The following is a 21,493-nucleotide window of genomic DNA, read 5'->3' as shown; positions in this document are numbered from 1 at the left end:
TGAGGCGAGTGACAGATTTTTACAAGACTCCTATTGTGATTTTGTGACCTAAAGCATTTAGAAGGATAGTGTACTGTCTTTACACAATTTCTAAAGACATTTCATGTTATATCTATACACATCGTTGTGACTATTAGGGTTCTAGAACAGTGTGATATACTAATAGCCAGTAAAAGTCCTAGAAAACAGACATTCTGTAACAAGAAAGGCAAAGATATAAGTTTGGGTCACAAGAAGGACTGTATTTCCTAAAGGACAGTTGAGAGGCATGGCTGCTGTAGATCTCCATCCGGTTATGATACCTATGCAAGGGATATTCAGACCTGGGAACTCTCCAGGTTTTGGCCAGAGACTCAGGGAGAATTGCCGCTTCTCCGGGTCGCCACCACAAAACTCCCATTTCTCAGTTAAGCAACTGTGCGGCCCTGGACATCAGTGGGACCATCAGGGGGGTATCCGACTAAGTGGTTAACGTATAAAAAGTGGTTCTGGTAAAACTGGACCATCCAATTGATTATATATGGCGCAACGGCAGCTCTTCAAGCTTTGCACCGTTTTTCTTATACATGACCCCTGTATGGTACTGTGTATTAGATAACTTCTGATCAGCTTTAATCATAAAGACATACGGCAACATACTTCAACAGTGATATAATCTCTTAAAATATTTGGATAAGTAACATTTTGTTTCTCTATTCCAAAGGTACAAGGACACTTGACGGGCATTTGCCATGACTAAAGATGGCCGCCTGTGGATTACCCGCATTCTTCCGTGTATGGTAAAGTCCGTGATGCTTTGCTGTTTCCTTTTCCTTGCTGCGTAGCGTGTAAACGCCGCGGCCTTTTCCGTTTCTTCCTAACTGACTGTAACATGGGAGTCCCGGCGTTTTTCCGATGGCTGAGCCGCAAATATCCCTCCATTGTTGTGCATTCCGTAGAGGAGAAGGTAGGTGGTTTCACGGAGAAGTTACCGGGTGAATGATACGTGGAGCCAACGGGGCTGCTGTAGGGACAATGTGGCCTGTGCGCCTCCATGTTACAGAGGGATTTAAAATAGGCATTAGCGTTATATACAAAGCATGTATATCTAGTATATATGTTATCCTGACGGTGAATGCGCCAATTCTGCTTATGCTGCCCGTGATATCCCCCGTGAAAGGACAACTGAAGCTCCCCATTTTTTAAACCCGTTCTTGCCCAGGCTCTGGTTCCCGTTATTGGGCTGGTTTTTGGAGTAAGTCTCCAGTTTGTTTTGTACCAAGTTCCTGACGCTTAGGGATGGGGTTTTAGCGGTTTATTCCCTAAAGGTGCAGGCGTCGTGGTTTCATCTCCCTCGCTTCATCATTCGTTATGGAGGGCCAACAGTATCAAGTTTCCCAAGCTAGGAGGTCTGGACAGGCCCTGTATTATGTATAATTTAACGGGTAAGGAGACTTTGGAGGCAGTTAATTGATTTAACTACACATTATACAGGGCCAGCCAATGTCTTCCTGCAGCAGAAGCCCACGGGGATGAGACCTTTGTAATGTAAAGTCAAGAAGGGAAAACTCTCGTAAAGAAACCTCTTCAGTAACCACGTATTACGTGAATACAAATTGTGCTCGTTATTCAGAGATATAGCATTAATGTCAAATATCTTCATTGTAATGTGTGGGCAGCATGTATAATGAATGAGGGAACTGTCCCCTTACAGTATCTGTGATTTGGTGTTGCTGTAGCATATCTGTTAACTCCTTAATGACAAAGCCCGTACATGTACCGGCTCAAAATGCATTGTCTTCAATGGGTTTATTGACCGCCCATTGTCCTTAAGGTTAACTGCAGTCCGTTTTTGGAGTTGGTAATTCCCATCTACATTTTCCTGTAACCGGCTTGATCGGAGCAATCACTGCCTTCCGATTAGCTCTAAATATAAACATACGTACATCTTTTCAAGTGACTCTGGTAGTTCGTTCTTTCCTTTTAACTATTTCTATTTTCTAAAAATGCAGGCTAGATTCTCTTCCAGCTGTCAGAAGAGTCTGCTTTCGTTACTCGGACGTAGCGATCTAAGCAGCGATTGCTGTGCTTTTTGGTTTAAAATGCAGTTCTATTAAAACCTCTCTGACTCTGGTTGCTGTGTTGTGCGGTTGGCCGCTCTGAACTTGGTGGACCTTGTTGAGGTTCTTATAGGTTTTTTTAAAGCAGCACTATATATTTTTGGTGTGTGTATATATGTATATATATATATATATATATATATATATATATATATATATATATAATATTACAGTGCTGCGACATTGCTAGTTTAAATACAAATATCTAAAATTGCTTGCTGCAGCCATTGGGCTCGAATTGATAGTGGAGGAAAATTTTAATAACTAATGGTAACCGCCACCAATAAAGTTATTGCTGGTATTAAATCCAAATACATTTTCAAAGTTAGTCATGTTTTGGTATTTTTTTTTGTTAATCTTTTGTGTAAGATTAGACAAACACCCTGGACTCCTTTATAATACTGCCTTGTGGTAAACGCTAGAATGGCTCAGTCGTAATCACCGAGCCTGACTAATGAAAGTCTGTCTGGGATGATTTTATGGTACAAGCAAGACTTCATTAGCATCAGCCTAAAGAATCTACTCGGTGTGGTGGTTGAGCAGGGAAAGTATAGCCTCCAGGTCTACATATAAAGGACCTTTTATTGGACTCAACTGAAATAAAACTTTTTGCGGCTATACTATGTATTTCTTGACGCATTTCACCCAAAGTCTCTGTGTATAAGTTCAGTTTAGCTCGGGCTCCATCACTCTGCTGTGATTAATTTCACCCTTTACACACTCGCCTTTGGTGTGTGAATACAAGGAACAGTTCCATTACACTTTATTTACAAACTAAACAGTTAAAAGCCTTTGAAATCTGACACATTCTGAAAATTTTGTCTACTTTGGTGTGTAAAGCTGCATTAAGGTATTTAAGCAAAATTTAATATCTGGCTTACTTTGTTCCCAGCCAAAAGAATGCAACGGAATCAAGATACCAGTAGACACCAGCAAGCCGAACCCAAATGAAGTCGAGTTTGATAACCTTTATTTGGATATGAATGGTATTATTCATCCATGCACTCACCCCGAGGACAAGTAATTGACTTTTTTCTTTTTAAATTACCTATTATAACGTCTTTTGAATATAATACTTTGAATAAAACAATTTTTATTTAACTTTCCAGACCAGCACCCAAAAATGAGGATGAAATGATGGTTGCGATTTTTGAGTACATCGACAGACTTTTCAACATTGTGAGGCCAAGGAGATTACTTTATATGGCCATAGATGGTGTGGTAAGTATGAAACGGCATAACATCCTTGGACTTTCTTGGACTGACCTTAGACCTAATCTTGGGAAGGCATGATGCAGTCTTGATAAAACAATGTTAATGGGTAGAGACGGGCAGACCTGATGAACCAGGTTACCCTTAACAATAAATTAGAAACATAGCATTCTACAGCAGGAGATTCTACCCATTGTCTTGATGTAAAGACTCAGACCTCGGTCCTTGTTCTTGTCTTAGATTGAGGTTAGCTTTATGTCTATCTCACGCATGTTTGTATTTCCCCACTTGTATCAGCCTCTACCACATCAGCATGGACGCTGTTCCATTTATCTGCCACCCTCTCAGTAAAGTAAAACTTCCTTCCATTACATCTAAACGTCTGACCTCTTGTTCCAACGTATCCCTTTCTAATAAACTCTAAGCATGTATCGGAAGGATGCTTCCTGATTTCGGTAGATTTAACTTAAATAACGAAGTGCCAAAACTGACTTGCATGCAAAATTGACTACAACATGCATTAGAAATAAAATAAATTTTGGAGCCAATTTTCTTTTTTTTAAAAAAAACCAAACTTTATACATACTGCTTAGAAGTGGAGTGCTAGTGTATAGAATCCTAAGTATATTTATGAAGCACATTAAATAAGAGCTTGAAGATGTTGTTCCACCTACTGTTAAATTTGATTTAACACAATGCTGTCTTAAAAACATTACTAGTACTGCTGGATTCCTAAACCCTTCCTACAAATAAATTTGCAAGCATTTTTGTCAAATTCTATAAATATATACCTTTTTAAAAACACATCTGTATGTCCAACACTTACATCATTCACTATTTTCTAATGTTGACTTTCTTTCTTTCAGGCTCCACGTGCGAAAATGAATCAACAGCGTTCTAGAAGATTTAGGGCTTCTAAGGAGGGTGTGGAATTGACAGAAGAGAAAGCCAAAATACGTGAAGAAGTATTGTCCAAAGGTATTACTGCTTGACAACTTGTTTTAAAGGCTTCTTGTTAGGCATTCTATTTTAGGATTGTTCCAAATGATTTATTTATTCTTAGTATATTCATTAAAACCTTTGCCACTGATGTGAGGTTGTTCTGTGGAGCATATCTTGGCTGTGCTTGCATTGTATGGATACTGCCTCTTAACCTGCTGTGTTTTGCAGGTGGTTATCTCCCTTCTGAAGAAGTGAAGGAAAGATTCGACAGTAACTGTATTACTCCTGTAAGTACCAGCGCCATTCTAAGTATGCACAGCTTATAATCACGTGACTTTGATTGTAATGTTTTTTTTTTTCTTTTTACTGTTGTATAGGGCACAGAGTTTATGGACAACTTGGCAAAATGTCTTCGCTACTACATCGCTGATCGCTTAAATAATGATCCCGGCTGGAAAAATCTTACTGTAAGACTCTTTACCTGCTTTGCCTGCATTTTCAGCATTAAGAGTTGTTACCGGATTCATATTTTAAATTTAAGATTATTCACAGAAAGTTTATCAGTTTATTAAAATGTTTTGGAGACTTTTCTTCCTGTTGAGTAAAACCAGAACTGAACAGCTCCAGATCTAGGAGCCAGCAATTTTTTAAGTTGGTAAACCGCAATAACATACCCACATATACTTATTTACACATACTCAGTTAGGCAAGGATTTGAGTCCTGCTCTCTCCCCACATGTAAGATTAAACCACTGCTTCTGTGTTGCGCTTTGCATATCAAGGATTTCAGTACGTGGGCATGCCTTGCCTGCATCGCTAATAATGAAGTTGACAGTAGTGGAAATCCTTATGTAAATTCACTGACTCGGACTGCCTAGAGCAAGTTTTGAAAGTATTCTGCAGCTTGCATGATTCCATGCTTTGCTTGTTATGCAGCAGTGCAACTTGGGATTGTTGTGTTACTGGCTTTATTTGTTTTGTAGGTCATTTTGTCAGATGCCAGTGCTCCTGGTGAAGGTGAACATAAAATCATGGATTACATCAGACGGCAAAGAGGTTTGTGTTTGTTTAATACTGAATGTCCTTGGGCATTTTCAAACATGACCTATAGTTTTTATATGTTTTTTTTTTTTTTTTTTTTTATCCAAACAGCTCAGCCTCACCATGACCCAAACACCCATCACTGTTTATGTGGTGCTGATGGTAAGCAATGCATGTAATCTTGTTTGTTAATAGTGTTGTGCAGTTTTTGTAAATAGGTGGTGGAGGATTAAGCAAGGAGTTGTGAGTGTATAGTGTCTGTGAGCGCTCAAAGAATTGGACCTTCTTATCAAAGACAATATAGATTTTTTTAATTGGATAAAGTAGCCAAGTAGAGTATTGTCAAAATATGAAGTAATTCTGAATAACTTTATATACATCCTGTATCCGGAAAAAGAATACAATTGTGCTGTTTTTTTCTTTGCCACTTAAACGTTATTTGATGTGCTGTAAAATTAAATTCTTCATTTGAAGTGTTTAAAATCTGATTTTTGTTTCCAGCTGATCTTATTATGCTTGGATTGGCTACTCATGAGCCTTATTTTACAATCATCAGAGAAGAGTTTAAACCGAACCAACCAAGACCTTGTGCTTTGTGTGGTCAGGTTGGACATGAAATCAAGGAATGTCAGGGGCTACCCAGAGAGAAGAAAGGGGAGGTAATCCATACACCAGAGCAAACCATATAATGTCTTCATTTAATGGATATATATCCTTAACTAATATTCCCCCTCTAAATCAACAGCACGATGAATTTGCAGATCGTCCACCGGGCAGTGAACAGGAATTTATTTTCATTCGCCTTAATGTATTGCGTGAGGTATTTACAAATCTTTACATTTTATAGACCTTTTTGATCATTCTGTATGGCTGCCAGGCATGGATTTTAACCTGATTTTATTTCAGTATCTGGAGAAAGAGCTGGCCATGCCAAACTTACCTTTTCCTTGTGACTTTGAAAGAAGTGTTGACGATTGGGTCTTCATGTGTTTCTTTGTGGGGAATGATTTTCTACCTCACCTGCCATCTCTTGAAATCAGGTATGTCTCGAAATGGGTAGGCTGTGCTTTGCTGTTTAGATTTTTTCCTACAACTTCCATCGCAATCACCCTGTGATTTACCGTCATATGTTGTAAACCATCCATGCAGCCAAACTTGATTAAGTACATCTTATACAAAAGATATAAAACATACGTGATGGATGTCCATTTTTATGTTTTTTTCTTTTGTTGTAGGGAGGGAGCCATAGATCGACTTGTTAACATTTACAAAAATGTTGTGCATAAGACTGGGGTAAGTGTCTTCCTTTTTTTTTTTTTATTTTTTTTTGTGTGAACAGTGAGTGAATTTAAACAAGCATGTGGGTATCCTGGATCTAAGATGAGACCAAGGTCTGGGCGGGCTGAAGGGGTTTTTATATGCCGTGTAATGCTATGTTTGAAATCTTTAATTCATTGTTTATATTCCAGGGCTATCTTACAGAAAGTGGGTTTGTGAATCTGGAAAGAGTGCAGATGATCATGCTGGCAGTTGGTGAAGTTGAAGATGGCATTTTCAAAAAGAGAAAGGAAGATGACGTATGACAATCTATGAATTTCCTCACTACCTCTGTCGTCCTACCGTTCTTTTAAATGTGCTATTTCACTGTCCGTTATTTCCACAATTGCTATATTAGATTTTCTATTTTTAGGAGAGCTTTAAAAGAAGAAACAAGGAGAAAAGAAAAAGAATGAAGGTACATTGTTTAACTCTTAACCAAAAAATAAAAATGTATATCTTCCATTTGAGAAAATAACTAGTTATTTTAGCTGTAACTTATGGTTTCGCTGGTAAGCTGACTTTTATGTACCATACTAGTTTTGTTTATATAGGTTTTCCCTTGTTACTGATTTGTTTTGAAATACATAGTGGGATTTTTTTTTTTTTTTTGCTGCTGTATGTTGATTCAAATGCACATTTATTTTTATAGAGAGAACAAGCAGCACCTGCTTTCCTTCCATCTGGACAGTTTGCACCCCAGGCACTCGGTCGGGGCAACAGTTCTGCCCCAAATGCGATTAACAACCCAAGGCAAGCGGCCTATGAAATGAGAATGCAGAATTCAGTAAGTACTACTTTTTACTCTGTGGGCTATGATGTAAAACTGGTGGCGAGCAATCCAGTGCTAATAATCAGCTTTCCCAGCCCTTTGACAACTAGCTGCATGGAATAATATCCTTTTTTAAAGTGACTTTTGACGCTTCAATATGTGGACATTTTTTCATTTCATGGAAAAGCATAGTGCTAACGTCATTTTGTTTTACTGGTTTGAGGGTGGGGGAGAACAAATTATTTAATAGATGAGTCTGCAACGTAGTCTGCACTGCAACATCCAACATATTGATGTCAAGGTCTTTGCAATCGTTTTTTTTCCCCTCTCCTTTTCTTGCCTACGATATGTCCTTCCCGAATTTGATTAGTCTTGTGTTCTTATAAAACTCTACCTGCACGTTTTCCTTATTCTTGATCTCCACTTTCCTGTCTTTCAGAATTTCAACCACACAGACTCAAATGCTTCAGGAACAAAACGGAAAGCTGATGACAGCGACAGTGAGCCTGAGCCAGAAGATAATATCAGGTGAATCCATTTTTTTCCTCAGCACTTTGTTAGCAAATTGCTGAATTAGATTGAGTCTAATGAATGCCATTTAGCGTATGGTGGCAGTGCCTTTCGGATAATTTCCTGTGATCTTTTTATCCACCAGTAATTAATGTGGAGAGTTACAATGTTCAGTATATTCCAGCGAGATGAGTATGCTAGAACTGCTAAATCCCAGCATGGCGATTAGTATGCGTGCTGGCTTTTCTTTCTCCAAGCCACTTTTCCCTTTGAGACCGAGTGATACATTGGCGAGACGCTCTGCGGTTTTGATTTGATTATGTGATCTGAATGCCAGTGTATTGCTGATGAATATTTAACCCTTAAACTCGGCTTTGATTGGGCCATCTCTTTAGCATTCTGATTGTAAGACTGATCTGTAGGCTGTAAAATCATACTTCAAAGATATAATTCTGCAGGTGTCCCATTAACACCTAATACATGGCGTAATTGGGCGTTTTAGCTATATTTGCAGAAAACATGCATAGTCATTTGCTTTTTCATAGAAACCAAAAGTAAAACAAAAACACCAATTCATTAGGGCAATACATCCCGCATTGTGCTAAATAACCTCGGTATGTTTAGAAGCAGCTTTGTAGTCTGGTGACAACTATATGCAAAATAAATGCAGTGCAATTAAGCAGTCTTGTATAGAACACATAAACCCCGGTGTGAAGGAATTGACAAATCCAGTCTTCTAGTTCTCCTAGTTTAGCAGTGTCAGGATAGCATTGAATAATTTTTCCTTTCACAATTCCTTCCACTAGCATGTTATATGCATGGTTTTTCTAGGTATAGGCCATGGTTGATCGGATGGTTGCTAGATATTTGGCTTCTCAGATGGATCCCCTTTTTCTTAAGATATGAGAAAAGAAGGGTTAAACAATGCGGCTTCAAATTGTTGCATGTATCCCCCAGCAGAATTTATTTTAATAAATCACTTGCCAAGTGACTCGTCTATCACTCATTCAATGTGTGTTTGAAACGTTTGCAATAGTTATACAGGCCCAAGACAGACTTTTCCTCCAAGGAAAGGTTTTACTAACTTACCTTGAGGAATAAGGCATTCTGCGCAGTCTGATGTAAAGGTTTAAATAGGATCATTCGGCTTTATCCAAAGCATGTGATTGAGCAGAATAAGTGCTGCTACGAAGGACGTTTTGGAGCAGCAAAAGAATCTGTGTGAGAACTCCAGTAACCTGATACTGAATCATCTAAGTATCCATTGCAGATCTCTGTAATTACATGTATAGCCTTGGTATCATTAGTACCATTTTTTAACTTGTATTCGTTAAATAATACTTTTTTGTGTGCAACATTCTAAAAGACGATTGTCTTCACATAATGAAACTCGTATTTTTCTTCTTGTAGGTTATGGGAAGATGGCTGGAAACAACGCTATTATAAGAATAAGTTTGATGTTGATGCCTCAGATGAGAAATTTCGCCGGAAAGTTGTACAGTCGTATGTTGAAGGACTTTGCTGGGTGCTGAGATATTATTACCAGGTACGCAGAATTTATTGCTAATGTACTCCTGCCGCTGGCCTCTTAACATTCCACGGCACCTGGGCCACACTTCCGGATCTCTTGTGTTTAACTTCTCCGAAAAGGCGGGCAAGTAATTAGTTTGTAAACCTGGTTTTGTTAGTGCCGCATTAACGTCCCAGACTATGTGCTTCAAGGAGTTATTTGCTGCGTGTGAGGGGAATGTAAAAGCATAAGTGCAAAGAATTGAAATGACTTAATGAATAAGTGTTGGCAAGCTGTCAAAGGAACCGCCAGCGTTTGCCCCACAATATTGTGATGTGATGTGAAGTGCACTGTAATTGAAGTGATCTGTGTTGGATGATTACTTTTGATAATTGAGATGTCAAACCAATGCGATATTGCTTACATGTGTATGGAGATTACACCAGTTCAGACTAATAATTGATTTTCTACTTGGAGAGAATAACTTGTTTAGAAATTTCTGCTGGGTAGAATCCAAAGTTGAATAGTTAAGTAACAATTGGTCCGGTGCTGATTATGTCCACGGACACCAAAAGACATTAGTTTTTCTAAATGTTGTATTTAAGTGTGTTGCTTATTATATGTAACATATGATGTAGATCTGGTATTCATGACACTGTAAATGTATCATTATTTAATCAGAAGAAAAGTAGTGGATAAATATTTTGACGGTTTAAATGGGTTTGTAGAGCCAAGTGCGTTTAATAACTGCGTCTTTCTCTACATATTTGTATTTGCTTTTTGCTAATTGTTTTGGAAGACCCAAACTCATATACAAATTGAAGATTGGCAGTTGTAGTCATAAACCTTAAATCTCCGGTATTAACTGCGTTGCAGGTTAAATATTTTGCCCATAGAATAATTTATTTCGCCGTCCCTGCCTTAGCTATATGAAAGCTGCCTAATTTATAGTAATGCTCGAGGACTATTAATGTCTGTCAGACTGGTTGTGGAAGCTCTTTTGAGCAGGGCCTCCTTACCCGTTGCGTTTGTAAGTCAAATTGTTATATACTACCTGTGTACCTATTGTACAGCGCTGCAGAATATGATGGCACGATATGCATTATGGTTTCTTGTGTATGAAAAAGCCAGAGGTTGACAAAATAACATAGCTTGGTGTTTTATATTCACAGGGATGTGCTTCGTGGAAGTGGTTCTTCCCGTTCCATTATGCTCCTTTTGCATCAGATTTTGAGAACATCACAGAGCTTTTTACAGAATTTGAATTGAACACAAAACCAGTAAGTAAGCCGCACTGCTGCTCTATCCTGCGGATATTTTAACTCCAATATAACCCGGTATGTTGTCAGCTCAGTCTACATAATGTGCTATTGTAATTGCTCCTGTGTAGATTTGTCTCTTTATTTTTACTTGTTTTTGTGTCAAGAAAATCAAAAGTAATTCATTTCTTTATTTTCATCTCGCAGTTTAAACCACTTGAACAACTCATGAGTGTATTTCCAGCCGCTAGTGGGAACTTTCTGCCAACTACATGGAGGAAGCTTATGAGTGACCCGGTAACCACCTTTTTGCCCTGTGATGTGTGACTAATGTACATTTTGAGTGAAGAATTGCCGTTATGCGTCCTACCCATTCAGTTCATAATTAATGGAGTACATATTTATAGGATGTCAATCGTTCTGGTGAAAATGTATCTTACACATTCTGCTGCTCTCAAAATCAATACATTTTCTGTTCCTTATATAGCCCATCAGGATCTTCTCACTCCAGCGAGTTGGAGACCACTGGTTACTAATATCTTCTATAGTTACCACTGTATCAAAATTAAAGCTGCTGATGTTAATGTGGAGATTGTAGTTGATAGAGCAGTGTTACCTCAAAAAGCAATTTATAATTTTTATTCTCCCCTCATCTTAATATAGGACTCGAGTATAATCGACTTTTACCCGGATGATTTTGCTATTGATTTAAATGGAAAGAAATATGCTTGGCAAGGTAATCTTTATTCTTTTTTTTTTTTTTATGCCTGCTGCCTGTCTTTTAGCTGATAATGGGTGCGAAATAGATGTCTCTCAGATGAAAAGTATATTGTCATACCAAGTCCAGCTGCATGTTGGCACTTGAGCTCTGTGTTTATCTGCTTTTCACATACCCTTTCTTTGTGTTCTACTCTCGGACTTGCAAAGTCTTGGTTTCCCTCTGTTTGTCTTTGAGACATAACTTTTTCTATTTATTCAGTCACTCTATGGGGTTTGTTCACTAAATTGGGTGTTGGCAGGGGAGCTGTGGTTCCAACTCCTTGACTTCACTACTCATTATGAAGTCCCTTCCCCACTGTGTTTTTTGCTGCAGGAAGCGTTTGTCCGCCTTGTACAATGTATAATTCAATCAGTGAGACTTCTTGACAGCCCCTCTCCAATTTAATTATGCAGCACACAAAGCAAGCGCTGCCTTTCCTGCAGGATAAATCTGTCCGGGATGGCCCTTCCTAAAGCGTAGTATAGTTGGTGAGTGGAAGCCGCTCTCCTGCAAACATCCGCTTTATTGAATTAATCTTTCTCTCGCTCACCTATTCAACACTTACATAGTTTGTAATTGGTATAAATGTGTGTTAAATCTATTTTCATGCAGTTTATACTGAGTTGCCCCAATACCTTCACCAATGTAGCTACACCAAGGTTGCATGATCTCTGTCCTAAGTTTTAGTATCCTCCAGTAGGACACAGAAAAATCAGTGTCTTCAATTCAAATTGTCTAGAGACACCCTGAAATTGCACGTAATCGTGTAAATGACTGGCCACTGATCTAGTTTTATACGATGTATTTGGTCTCTCCCACAAAGAGTAGAAATAAAGTGCCTTAATGGGTAGTCTTTAAAAGCAGTGGCATTCTAGATACTTTCAGCTGAGACTTTGGGAATTTATCCTGCTTTGATGACGCTCCGTTATTGTACTGCAAATATTCCCTTCTCTGTTTAATTGATTGCTTCCTGTCTCCTCCAGGTGTTGCTCTCTTGCCATTTGTTGATGAGCGTCGTCTGAGAGCCGCTTTGGAAGAGGTTTACCCTGACCTCACTCCTGATGAAAGTAAAATTATGATATTCGTCTGTGTAATCACTAAGGTTTTTAGCATTAGCGTACTTGGCGTTCGTGCTCCGCTAGGCTGCAAATGAACAAGATCTAATGGATGGCTGCTATTGATTGCCTTTAAACAAATCCGTAACCTTTTGCTTCATAGATGATTTAATTGCAGCAAATTGAATGATCCTTGATGCAAAAATGGAGCCTTGGCAAGCGCAAAGTGAAATACAACAACCTTGTGTTAAAACTTGTTAATTAAATTCTCATTTGCTGCTTTCTTGTGTGACTTAAATATGATCGGTTCTCATAGAAAAGCCTTCTTACCGGTATCTGTTAAAACGGCAACCGCAAACAATTATAAGTTGTGAGGATTTTAGCGGTGTAATTAAGTTTGTAAATTGGTTTATGAAAGCAGAAATCACACACCGTAATAAATTAGGGAGGATTTGGATTATGCATTAATGAACTTGATGGCAGCAAAGAAATTCCTCTACATGATTTTTAACTCTTCTGTTTTCTGTCTTACTAGTAAGAAGAAATAGCCTTGGAGGTGATCATTTGTTTGTTGGGAAACACCACCCTTTAAATGACTTTATACATGAATTGTACAAGACAAACTCTATTGAGGTAAGCCATGGACCTGACTTTCTCCAAGCTTGAAGCACCTACATCAGGCTTCTTAACATCTCATTGTTTGAACTATCCTACCATGAGCGATATGCAATGGTGGATGAGTAAACATGTACTGTACGGCATCACTGCCAAGAAAGAGCTCCTATTAAAATGTGTGGAGACTACCTGGCATTGTTGCGCAAGCTAGTGCTGGGGGAAGAGTCTAAGGCAGGGCTGTCCAACTTGTGGCCCTCAGCTGCTGTAGGACTACATCTCCCATAATGCTCTTCCAGCTAAGGGGCCGGCTGAGGATTGTGGGAGATGTAGTCCTGCTGCAGCTGGGGGGCCTCAGGTTGGGCACCCCTGGTCTAAGGCATGGAGAGGCTTCTGCTCCCCTTGATCCAATACTGGGAAACACATTATCCTCTTGGGTGATCTGCTGGTTGTATCTCGATGCTACGCGGTTAGGGGTGGTGTCCTGGGACAGTCGTCATGTACATGGTGCATTGAACCTGGATGTTTCAGAAGACATTGTCTGAGTTCTCTTATCGGCTGTAATGCTAACAGATATTTGTATGTTTTATATACAATAGGAAATTGTCCTTCTGTAAATACTTATATAATGTTGCTTTTAAAGCAGCTGTGTAACATTTGATTAATTTATTAACAGCCAACTGACATACCCCCTGAATTGTGCCATGGTATTCAAGGAAAACTTGAAATTCATGAAGGAGCAATTTTACCCCATAAGTAAGTATAAACCTGCTTGCCGATGTAATTTTTAATCACCTTTACCTTGAGCACTCTGGTTTTTGTGAATTGTTCACCTTGGTAGTGTTTAGCGATATCATCCTTAAAAAGTCTTACTTGCATAATGCTCTTTGGTGATACGTGATTAAAAGCCTTGGTTAAAGAGATGTGGTAAGTAAAGGGCTTAAGTAAGATAAGTAAGGAAGTGCTGCAGACTGATTTTTGTTGTATCGGTCATGTTAGATGATTAGTAGGCAAAGAATAACCCTATAAAATACCTGGCTAATGCCTTACACTGTGGCAGTGAGCCAACAGATTTCATTCTGTTAATTGTTTCACAAGGACAACTCAAACACTTTAGAACAATGAGACTCCTATAAAACGTATTGTGCAAAAGAAGAGCATTCTGGAGTACCTCTGACTTCCATTTTTCTTGTTTTGTTTCCTTTAGGATTGTGGAATCACCAGTTCCTATGTTACGAGATTTGGCTCAGAATTATTCAATTGGGTGGGTATTTTGGCTGTGTGTGTGTGATTTCTTTTTAAATACATTTAGTTGCTTTTAATGTATAAAATCCTAGGTGTACATGTCAGTATTTTTATTCCTCTCAGCAGCGCCTAGGTCTATTAGGTTTTCAAAATAACTTGTGTTTGTATGTCGGTATGTAAATGCCTCCACAATGCAAATGCTGAGGCTCGATGTCAACATCTAGGGATGGGACTTAATTAGATATGCATGTATGTTGTAGGGACTCTTTGTATGGCTGACAAGAGTCTGATTGTACAAGTTGCTTAGCCTAATGTTGTAAAGCATGATGGGCAAGGGTGCAACCATTTTTATATGCATTTTATTAATGTTTATTTCTTTTGTCTTCAGCATAAAGTTTAAAGATCCAGAGTACGAAGAGGGTTATGTTTTTAAAGCGGTGGTTTTACAAGGTGCAAAGTAAGTGTTTATTTCTATCCAGTAATGTTGAAGATTGAAGTACGGATTGCTGAGCCATAAAGAAACTGCTACAGCTTTACTATTCTTAAAATGTAGGAAGCCCCCTATAACCTTAAAACCAGGAGACTGGGAGAGGACAAACAACAACGGAAGACCATGGAGACCACAGATTGGCTTCAATCACAATAGAAAGCAGGGTCACCTAGATCAATCTGCGTTCCGAACTTTGGGGTAAGTGAGGCATCTACAACTATTTCATGAATTCGTACCTGAAATACACTTCACTAAGACACAAAAGCTGAAGGGCCACAACTTGTCAAACAGGATTTACTGTCAAACTTGGATTTGTTTTGGGGATTTCAGGATCTGCTGGAGATCGCAGCACATCTGTAGTTTTATAGAACGGTGTTTGCTTATGCACATCAAGGGAATCCATGTCCTGTGTCCATAGAAACCAAGCTTGCTTCCAATGCCGAAAGCAACACGAAAACTTATTTGCCTCTCTAAGATAAAATACTTTATGAGCAGCTGTATTCTCCTTACTTATTTGAAGCAGACAATGAATATTGGGGGCGTTGATGTGTTTATTAGATGTTTTGAAGGCTCTGAGAACTGGAATCTCAGACTCTTCTGAGCAAGCTGTTGAAATGGTAGAAATGAATAATTTTGTGTTGTATTTAGCTAATAAAGAAATACAGCTGTTTGTACTATGCAAATCTAAGGGTTAAAAGCCAACGCTGGACTGCATTAGTATAGTGGTAACAATTGTTTGGTTAAAAATGTGCTTCGTGCTAAAATAAGCTTTAATAACTTTACCCCCTCTATTACCAGGCATACATTACCACAAACCAGAGGTCATGCAAGGGGTGGGCATTATGGCAACATCCCCCCTCCAGGATCATACAATCCTATAAATACATACAGAATGCCCTCTAGACAACCTCAGCTACAAAGTAAGTTTTTTACTTTTTAATGTCTTTTCATTGACTTCCTTCTCTTTGTAACTTCTACTACTTTGTCTTGAATAAAAGCAGCGGCTTCTTGTTCTTGAGATGAGTGATGGTTAGATGACTAAGATCCGTGGACGCAAATCCAAGTTTTAATTTAGACTTTGTGTAGAGTAGCTAATCGTTCTATGGATTGGTCTTAATTGTATAGATATAGATGCTCTGGCCAAGACTGGCTTGTGTGTCAGTCTTGTTCTCTAGAGGCGTAGACTACAGATTTTCCATGCTACCATGACAGGGACTTATGTGAGGCTGTTTAGTGGGTTTCACACCTGGCATCTCACTCGTACATATCGGTGTGGGGAAAGCTGTGTGCGCTAACTTGTTGCAAATTAATTTACTGCTGTGGCTTCCTTATGGGTCTTATTGTTACTCAACCTTTCCCAGGGGGACCAACAGCAAATGTAGTTCTTGCCATTCACTTTCCAAAGGTTGCTCAATCTCCCTGCGCTCCATCTTTTTTTTTTTTTGACAATTTTCAGGGATACCAAAGCTCCAAGGTGAAATTTTTTTAAAGTTGGTTATCAAAGCTGCTGAAACCCCGGTGCGTTATTCAGACGTATGTTGAGAAATACACAAAATTAAAGGCTTTAGCGGAGAAAGTGTTAAGAACTGGTGATTGCGCAAGATCTGGGTCATTGCTTATTGCCCTCCGGTAGCACTAGAATGCTTTGAGCAGTTTTCCTGTATATAAAACCATGTTAATGGAAATTGCATTGCTCTGGCAGCTGTCCAGAATGACAACTAGGCTGGAGAATAGCTGAGCGTTGAAGGGCAGGCACAGAGAAATGGGTTTTGTGTATTTACGTGAACGCCGTCTAGTACATGCACAAAGTAAAATGACTATGGAGAAGGGCAGTGCGGTCAATCAAATGGCCACCTTTTTCAAGGAGCTGTTGTGGGTGTTCCGTTCTGCTTTTCCTTGATTTGACATTGATGTGCCAATTTTCAGCTGATGAGTAATTGGCTATATGCTGATAACTTGAAGGAGTCAAGTGCAGTCTGCCAGCACCGCTCTCTTTAAATGGCACATTTGGTTCGTGCAAACCCGAGTATCTGATTTATGACTTTCTCTTATTGCGGTCTGTAAACTTGTCAGTTAGCTGAATCAGAAAGTGATTTTGATTAGTGCAATCAGTAAACACGAGGTCTTGTGTTTGATTGCCTAGCTGATTAGGTAAATAGGCACTTAAGTAGCTGTTCGAGCATTTAGTTTATAGTCTAATGCTTTTTCCGCCAATAAAATCAAAGATTTTTTTTTCTTTTACGACCAGTATTTTATATATATATATATATAAAATACTGGTCGTAAAAGAAAAAAAAATCTTTTTTTTTCTTGAGTACCATTTTGCCTCATCAGATATATTCATTCATTTACTGTGTTTGGGCATGAGATTATGATTCAACACTATCATGTCTTATTGAAACTTACTGTAGAATCGATATGGTTAATTGTCTACTCCTGGATGACTTTTTATGCCATAATACATGTAGGGGTGTGTATGTATGTATATAATAAAATCTGAGAAACATGCATGGGAGTCAGGGCAGCGAGTGGGTGATCATTCAGTACTCGCTTTATATAACTTAACAGTGGCTGTATCTGAAAATATCATATATTGTACAATGTTGGTTTCCTTATACATAACTGCGGGTTTCAGCCATGTTTGTTTAATATGTCTTCATTCAGTTCATCTACTGGCAGATGGGCTTGTCAAAATAAAGGCAAGCAAAATGAGGTTACACCTGCTCTGTTTTATTTGTTCGCTTGCATAGGTACTAATGTATTTGGTAGAACTTCATAGATGGGAATATGGTCTTGTGTCTTTAATTTAATGGTTTTTTTTTTATTAGACTTTTTAACTCCTGTTGATGCAAGGATGCAAAATTCCTGGGGAAACCGCCCGCCTGTATTTAACCAGCCACCACAAAGGTACGATAAAGTTTGACTGAAATACACTGTTTTTAATCAGCTTAGATAACGATGTGAAAGTCTTTACTTTTTTAAGTAATATGTTGCTAAAAAGATACCCGGCTGTTCTCGGGTACCTTTAAAAATAAATAGCATTGTGTGTTGCGAGGGTTTCTGCGTGGCTTAAACCTGTGCATCCCAGGGAAGGGTGACGCATTGATCAGCCATGAATCGCACACCCTTCTGGCACTCATACTGTTAATGAGGCATAAGTAATTGTGTTCAAATTTATCAGCTCTGTGCTGGAACTGTTCCGCTAACTCGGAGCCGCCATTGATTCTTGCTACAGGCCTCTTGAAGTCCTAATCAGCTTCTTTGGTACAACTTTTTCAAGCCTGACAAGCCTATTGTAGAGCAGTGTCACTGTAGGTCAGTAGTTATTAGTTGCCAATGAAAACAGTTTCTTTAACTACTTAAGACTGGACTGAATTAAAAGCAGAAGGGACTTGGCAGAAGATTATGGAATCCTCAGACAAATAAGTAGCAGGCAATGGAAAGAATGTGACATGGTTTGGTAATGAGGGATGTCCCTACATATGTTCACTTCCAAAACACAGAAGCTTCAAGTCCCTTATTTAGCCACATAAAATAATGTTGCAGTATTTGAAGGATTTTGTTTTGCTTGTGCTTCACACTTTGATTTGATTGTTAGGTTTAGAATCTTAGAAAACAGGAGAGTATTTTTGTGTATACATGCGTTCATATGTATATATGAATACTAACCTACTACACCTCTATATCACAGCAAACACCAACATCATTGACTTGCTAGTGTGTGTGTATATCTATCATGTATTATATATATTATAGTTGTATATTTCCTAACTTGCAGGAGATTTTTTCTTTGTATATATTAAATGTCAATAGCTTTTAGTGGTATTTCCGGGTTCTAAATTACACCGGTTTTAAAATGTTCCATCTAGAAGAATGGCTCTGTTTAGAGAGACTGTTTCATTCTTACCCTGGGGGGCATTAATTTGCTCTTAATGATCACATTGCTTGACCAGTTAACGCATTACATTTTTAACTTGGGTAGAAATTCAAGGTGGCCAATCGCATATGTGCATTTTTTTTTTTTATTTTGGCGGATGTAATTTTAGGAAGCCATGGAGCCTGTGGTTGTATGTCCCCCTATGTGTATACTCTTTCAATTGATACATTGACACAATTAAGACATTTGTTGCTGATAGTAATATTGGGTACCAATTTAGGTCATAATAGCCGTTGAATTTGTGTTCCCATATAAACTGTATACCAAATGTCAGTCTCCGCCAATTAGGGCTGATGTTGCTAGGTCACCACGGTCAATTGAAAACCACATCAATAGAACTTGAAGAGGTTCCTTCTAGATCAGACCTTCTGACATATTGTGGGGAATAATGGATGGGAAAAAGCAGACAAGACCCCTACCCTAGATTCAAAATTCTTTGCTGTAAGAATTCATTTGCAATCTGCAATTAACTTGGAAGAAAAGGTAGCCTAAAGGGCCAGGACTGGAACATAAAGCAATTCTCCTGAGTTGCATATGTTTACCCTTTGGATAATGTACTTTGTCTTTAAAACATAGTGTGTGTTTCCTTCTGCGCTGAATGTCAGACCTAGCGTTTTGTTCAGTGGCAATTGAAACTCTACAGACTGAGGTTTTTACTTAATCCACGGAAGCATTTCAAACAAACTCCAATTACAATAGGGACCCTGGTAGATTGTGTGGTGCAGTAGCGAATGCCAAGCTTCCATTCAGGTGATCACCGCCTTATTCCTCTCCTTGTTCTGCCCAGCAGAAGTTATGGACAAATGCAGGCCCCAAACCCTGCTTTCCCAAATCAACAGATGGGACCTGGAGGACCAAGTAATTATTACCAGAGACATGGCGGAGACCGAAATAGACAGGTAATTTCTATTTTTTTTTTATTGTATCGTTTTGGGTAGGCATCCACACAGATGTTTGCGTTATTAGATTGTAAGCTCTCGAGCAGCGCCCTCAAAAGTGCCTCCTTCCTGCCAGGAACTTCTGGATGGCAAGCTAATGTGCAGGGTTCTCATCTCCTGGTGTTTATGCATATATTAATGTATATTATGTGTGTTTACTGCCCCATTTAAATTGTATAGAGCTGCGTAATTTGTTGGCGGTTAATAAAAGATAAATAAATGTAAAACATAGCGTGCTAACGAAACGTTTGCATTGGTTCACAGGTACAGAAATGCCCCAAAGCGGCCAAATTACTGAATTATTTTATTCATCACAATTATAAAATTGGCTGCAGTGTTTTGAAGATTTGTAAATATGGAATAATATAAAAAAATATATGTATATTTATAAAGTAACTGTGCATATACATATATACTACTTGTATACAATTTATATTTGCGGTTTAAAATCGCGTGCAGATAAATGCACCTGCTTCTTCGACTCTCTGCTGTGACCCGCAAACTACATTAAGATGTTGTACAAATCACTAATTCTTTCAGGCTATTGGTGCAGGTTGTTTGGGGAAATACTTGAAATGTTTAGTTTTGGGTGTCCGCTTTTGTTAAAATGGCATTGGTACGTTTCGGCTCCGGTGAAGGGAGTGATTTCCTTTGTGTCTGCCTAATCCAGTAAACAAACTCTCAATTTTGTTTTTCAGGGATACAGCCAAGGAAGGAATTTTCATTTACCACCACCTTCTGGAAGATACAATTGGAAATAATTGCATTCTTTTCAAAATCAACTTTTTTTTTTTTGTTTTTTAAACCTTTTTTTTAATCAAGGAAAAGGAAAGCATTTGCAGGAGAGTTTTGTAATAGAGGGATTTTTTTAAAGGAAACAAGAAAATTCTGCTCTCCCATGTAAATGTATATGTTTGTGTTTTTGGTGGATTCTTACTGCTTACTTCCCTCTGTAAAATCATATTTTGATGTGTAATTTAGCTCATTTTTTAAACATTGGTAATTATTATAATCCTATCTTGGCGCAAACCACTCAGAAGGTATTGTGTATTATATGTTTTGACTGTCAAGATACTTTTCATGTGCTATTTCACTTGTATTTTACAGCGCTAATGATATATATTTACTGTTTTTTTAAGAACGTATTTTTCTTTATCTTGTTTTTATAAGACCCGGCCATCAAACGTTTTCTGTTTCTGATTTTAATTCGAATTTCTAAATTAAGAGTACTATTAGACATTGCAGATCGTAAATGTAAAGGGGGATGTATTTTTTTTTCTTCTTGTACCACCATAAAAATAAAATATTTCTGTGGTATAGGAGAAACTTGTTTCCATGTCTGATTTACTCTGATACCAAGAATTAAGTAGTTGGCGATTCTAAGCCACTGAAAACATCTCAATGATCCACAGGGCCCCACACACATTGATAAAGGTTTGTCATTTTTTTTTTTTTTTTTTTAGCATTTTGTGCTATGTCAAACTTTGTATAACTGTTGTGAGTTTTGTGAATCCTTAATCTTCTTGCACGCCTTTTTACCATTTTCAATTCTGCACAAAACACGGGCAACCCTTGATTCATGTATACAGTCTAAGGGCTTTGCTCAATCACATTTTAGTTTAAAATAATTTTTGTTTTTTTGGATATGCAAGTACAATTTTTGTACACCAAAACATTCACTTTTCATGTTTTTAAAGCGACCCCAATAGTCTGTATATACCTGGCATATATTTTTCATAGAGTGTATCCAGGAATCCCACGACAGCATCTCTTGAAATGAACTATATCTGAAGA

At 38.3% G+C, this 21,493-nt stretch overlaps 1 protein-coding gene across 1 annotated transcript; it reads left to right on the top strand.

The window, feature by feature from the left end:
* Positions 1-809: 809 nt before the first annotated feature.
* Positions 810-20,516, top strand: XRN2 (5'-3' exoribonuclease 2). The gene is made up of 30 exons (XM_053461126.1): positions 810-946; positions 2,992-3,119; positions 3,209-3,320; positions 4,178-4,289; positions 4,482-4,540; positions 4,631-4,720; positions 5,237-5,309; positions 5,406-5,456; positions 5,796-5,953; positions 6,040-6,114; positions 6,201-6,334; positions 6,530-6,587; positions 6,764-6,871; positions 6,985-7,029; positions 7,264-7,398; positions 7,823-7,911; positions 9,304-9,439; positions 10,576-10,683; positions 10,870-10,959; positions 11,326-11,398; positions 12,406-12,489; positions 13,013-13,110; positions 13,766-13,845; positions 14,297-14,353; positions 14,723-14,791; positions 14,888-15,022; positions 15,623-15,744; positions 17,653-17,731; positions 19,552-19,660; positions 20,398-20,516. The coding sequence occupies exons 1-30, from the start codon at positions 872-874 to the stop codon at positions 20,458-20,460; spliced, it is 2,805 nt and encodes a 934-aa protein (XP_053317101.1). The 5' UTR covers positions 810-871; the 3' UTR covers positions 20,461-20,516.
* The last annotated feature ends 977 nt before the right edge of the window (positions 20,517-21,493 follow it).

This window comes from Spea bombifrons, chromosome 3 (genome assembly GCF_027358695.1).
Source record: "Spea bombifrons isolate aSpeBom1 chromosome 3, aSpeBom1.2.pri, whole genome shotgun sequence".
In the NCBI taxonomy this organism is placed as follows: Eukaryota; Metazoa; Chordata; class Amphibia; order Anura; family Pelobatidae; genus Spea; species Spea bombifrons.
This window is presented reverse-complemented; position numbering and strand designations above follow the sequence as displayed.

Bases quoted from the DNA above. Each gene is read 5' to 3' on its own strand.
- XRN2 (XM_053461126.1), top strand. From the start codon at position 872: ATGGGAGTCCCGGCGTTTTTCCGATGGCTGAGCCGCAAATATCCCTCC. The intron at 3,321-4,177 runs GTAAGTATGAAA...TCTTTCTTTCAG, and splicing joins ATATGGCCATAGATGGTGTG to GCTCCACGTGCGAAAATGAA. The intron at 15,745-17,652 runs GTAAGTTTTTTA...TTTTTTTATTAG, and splicing joins TAGACAACCTCAGCTACAAA to ACTTTTTAACTCCTGTTGAT.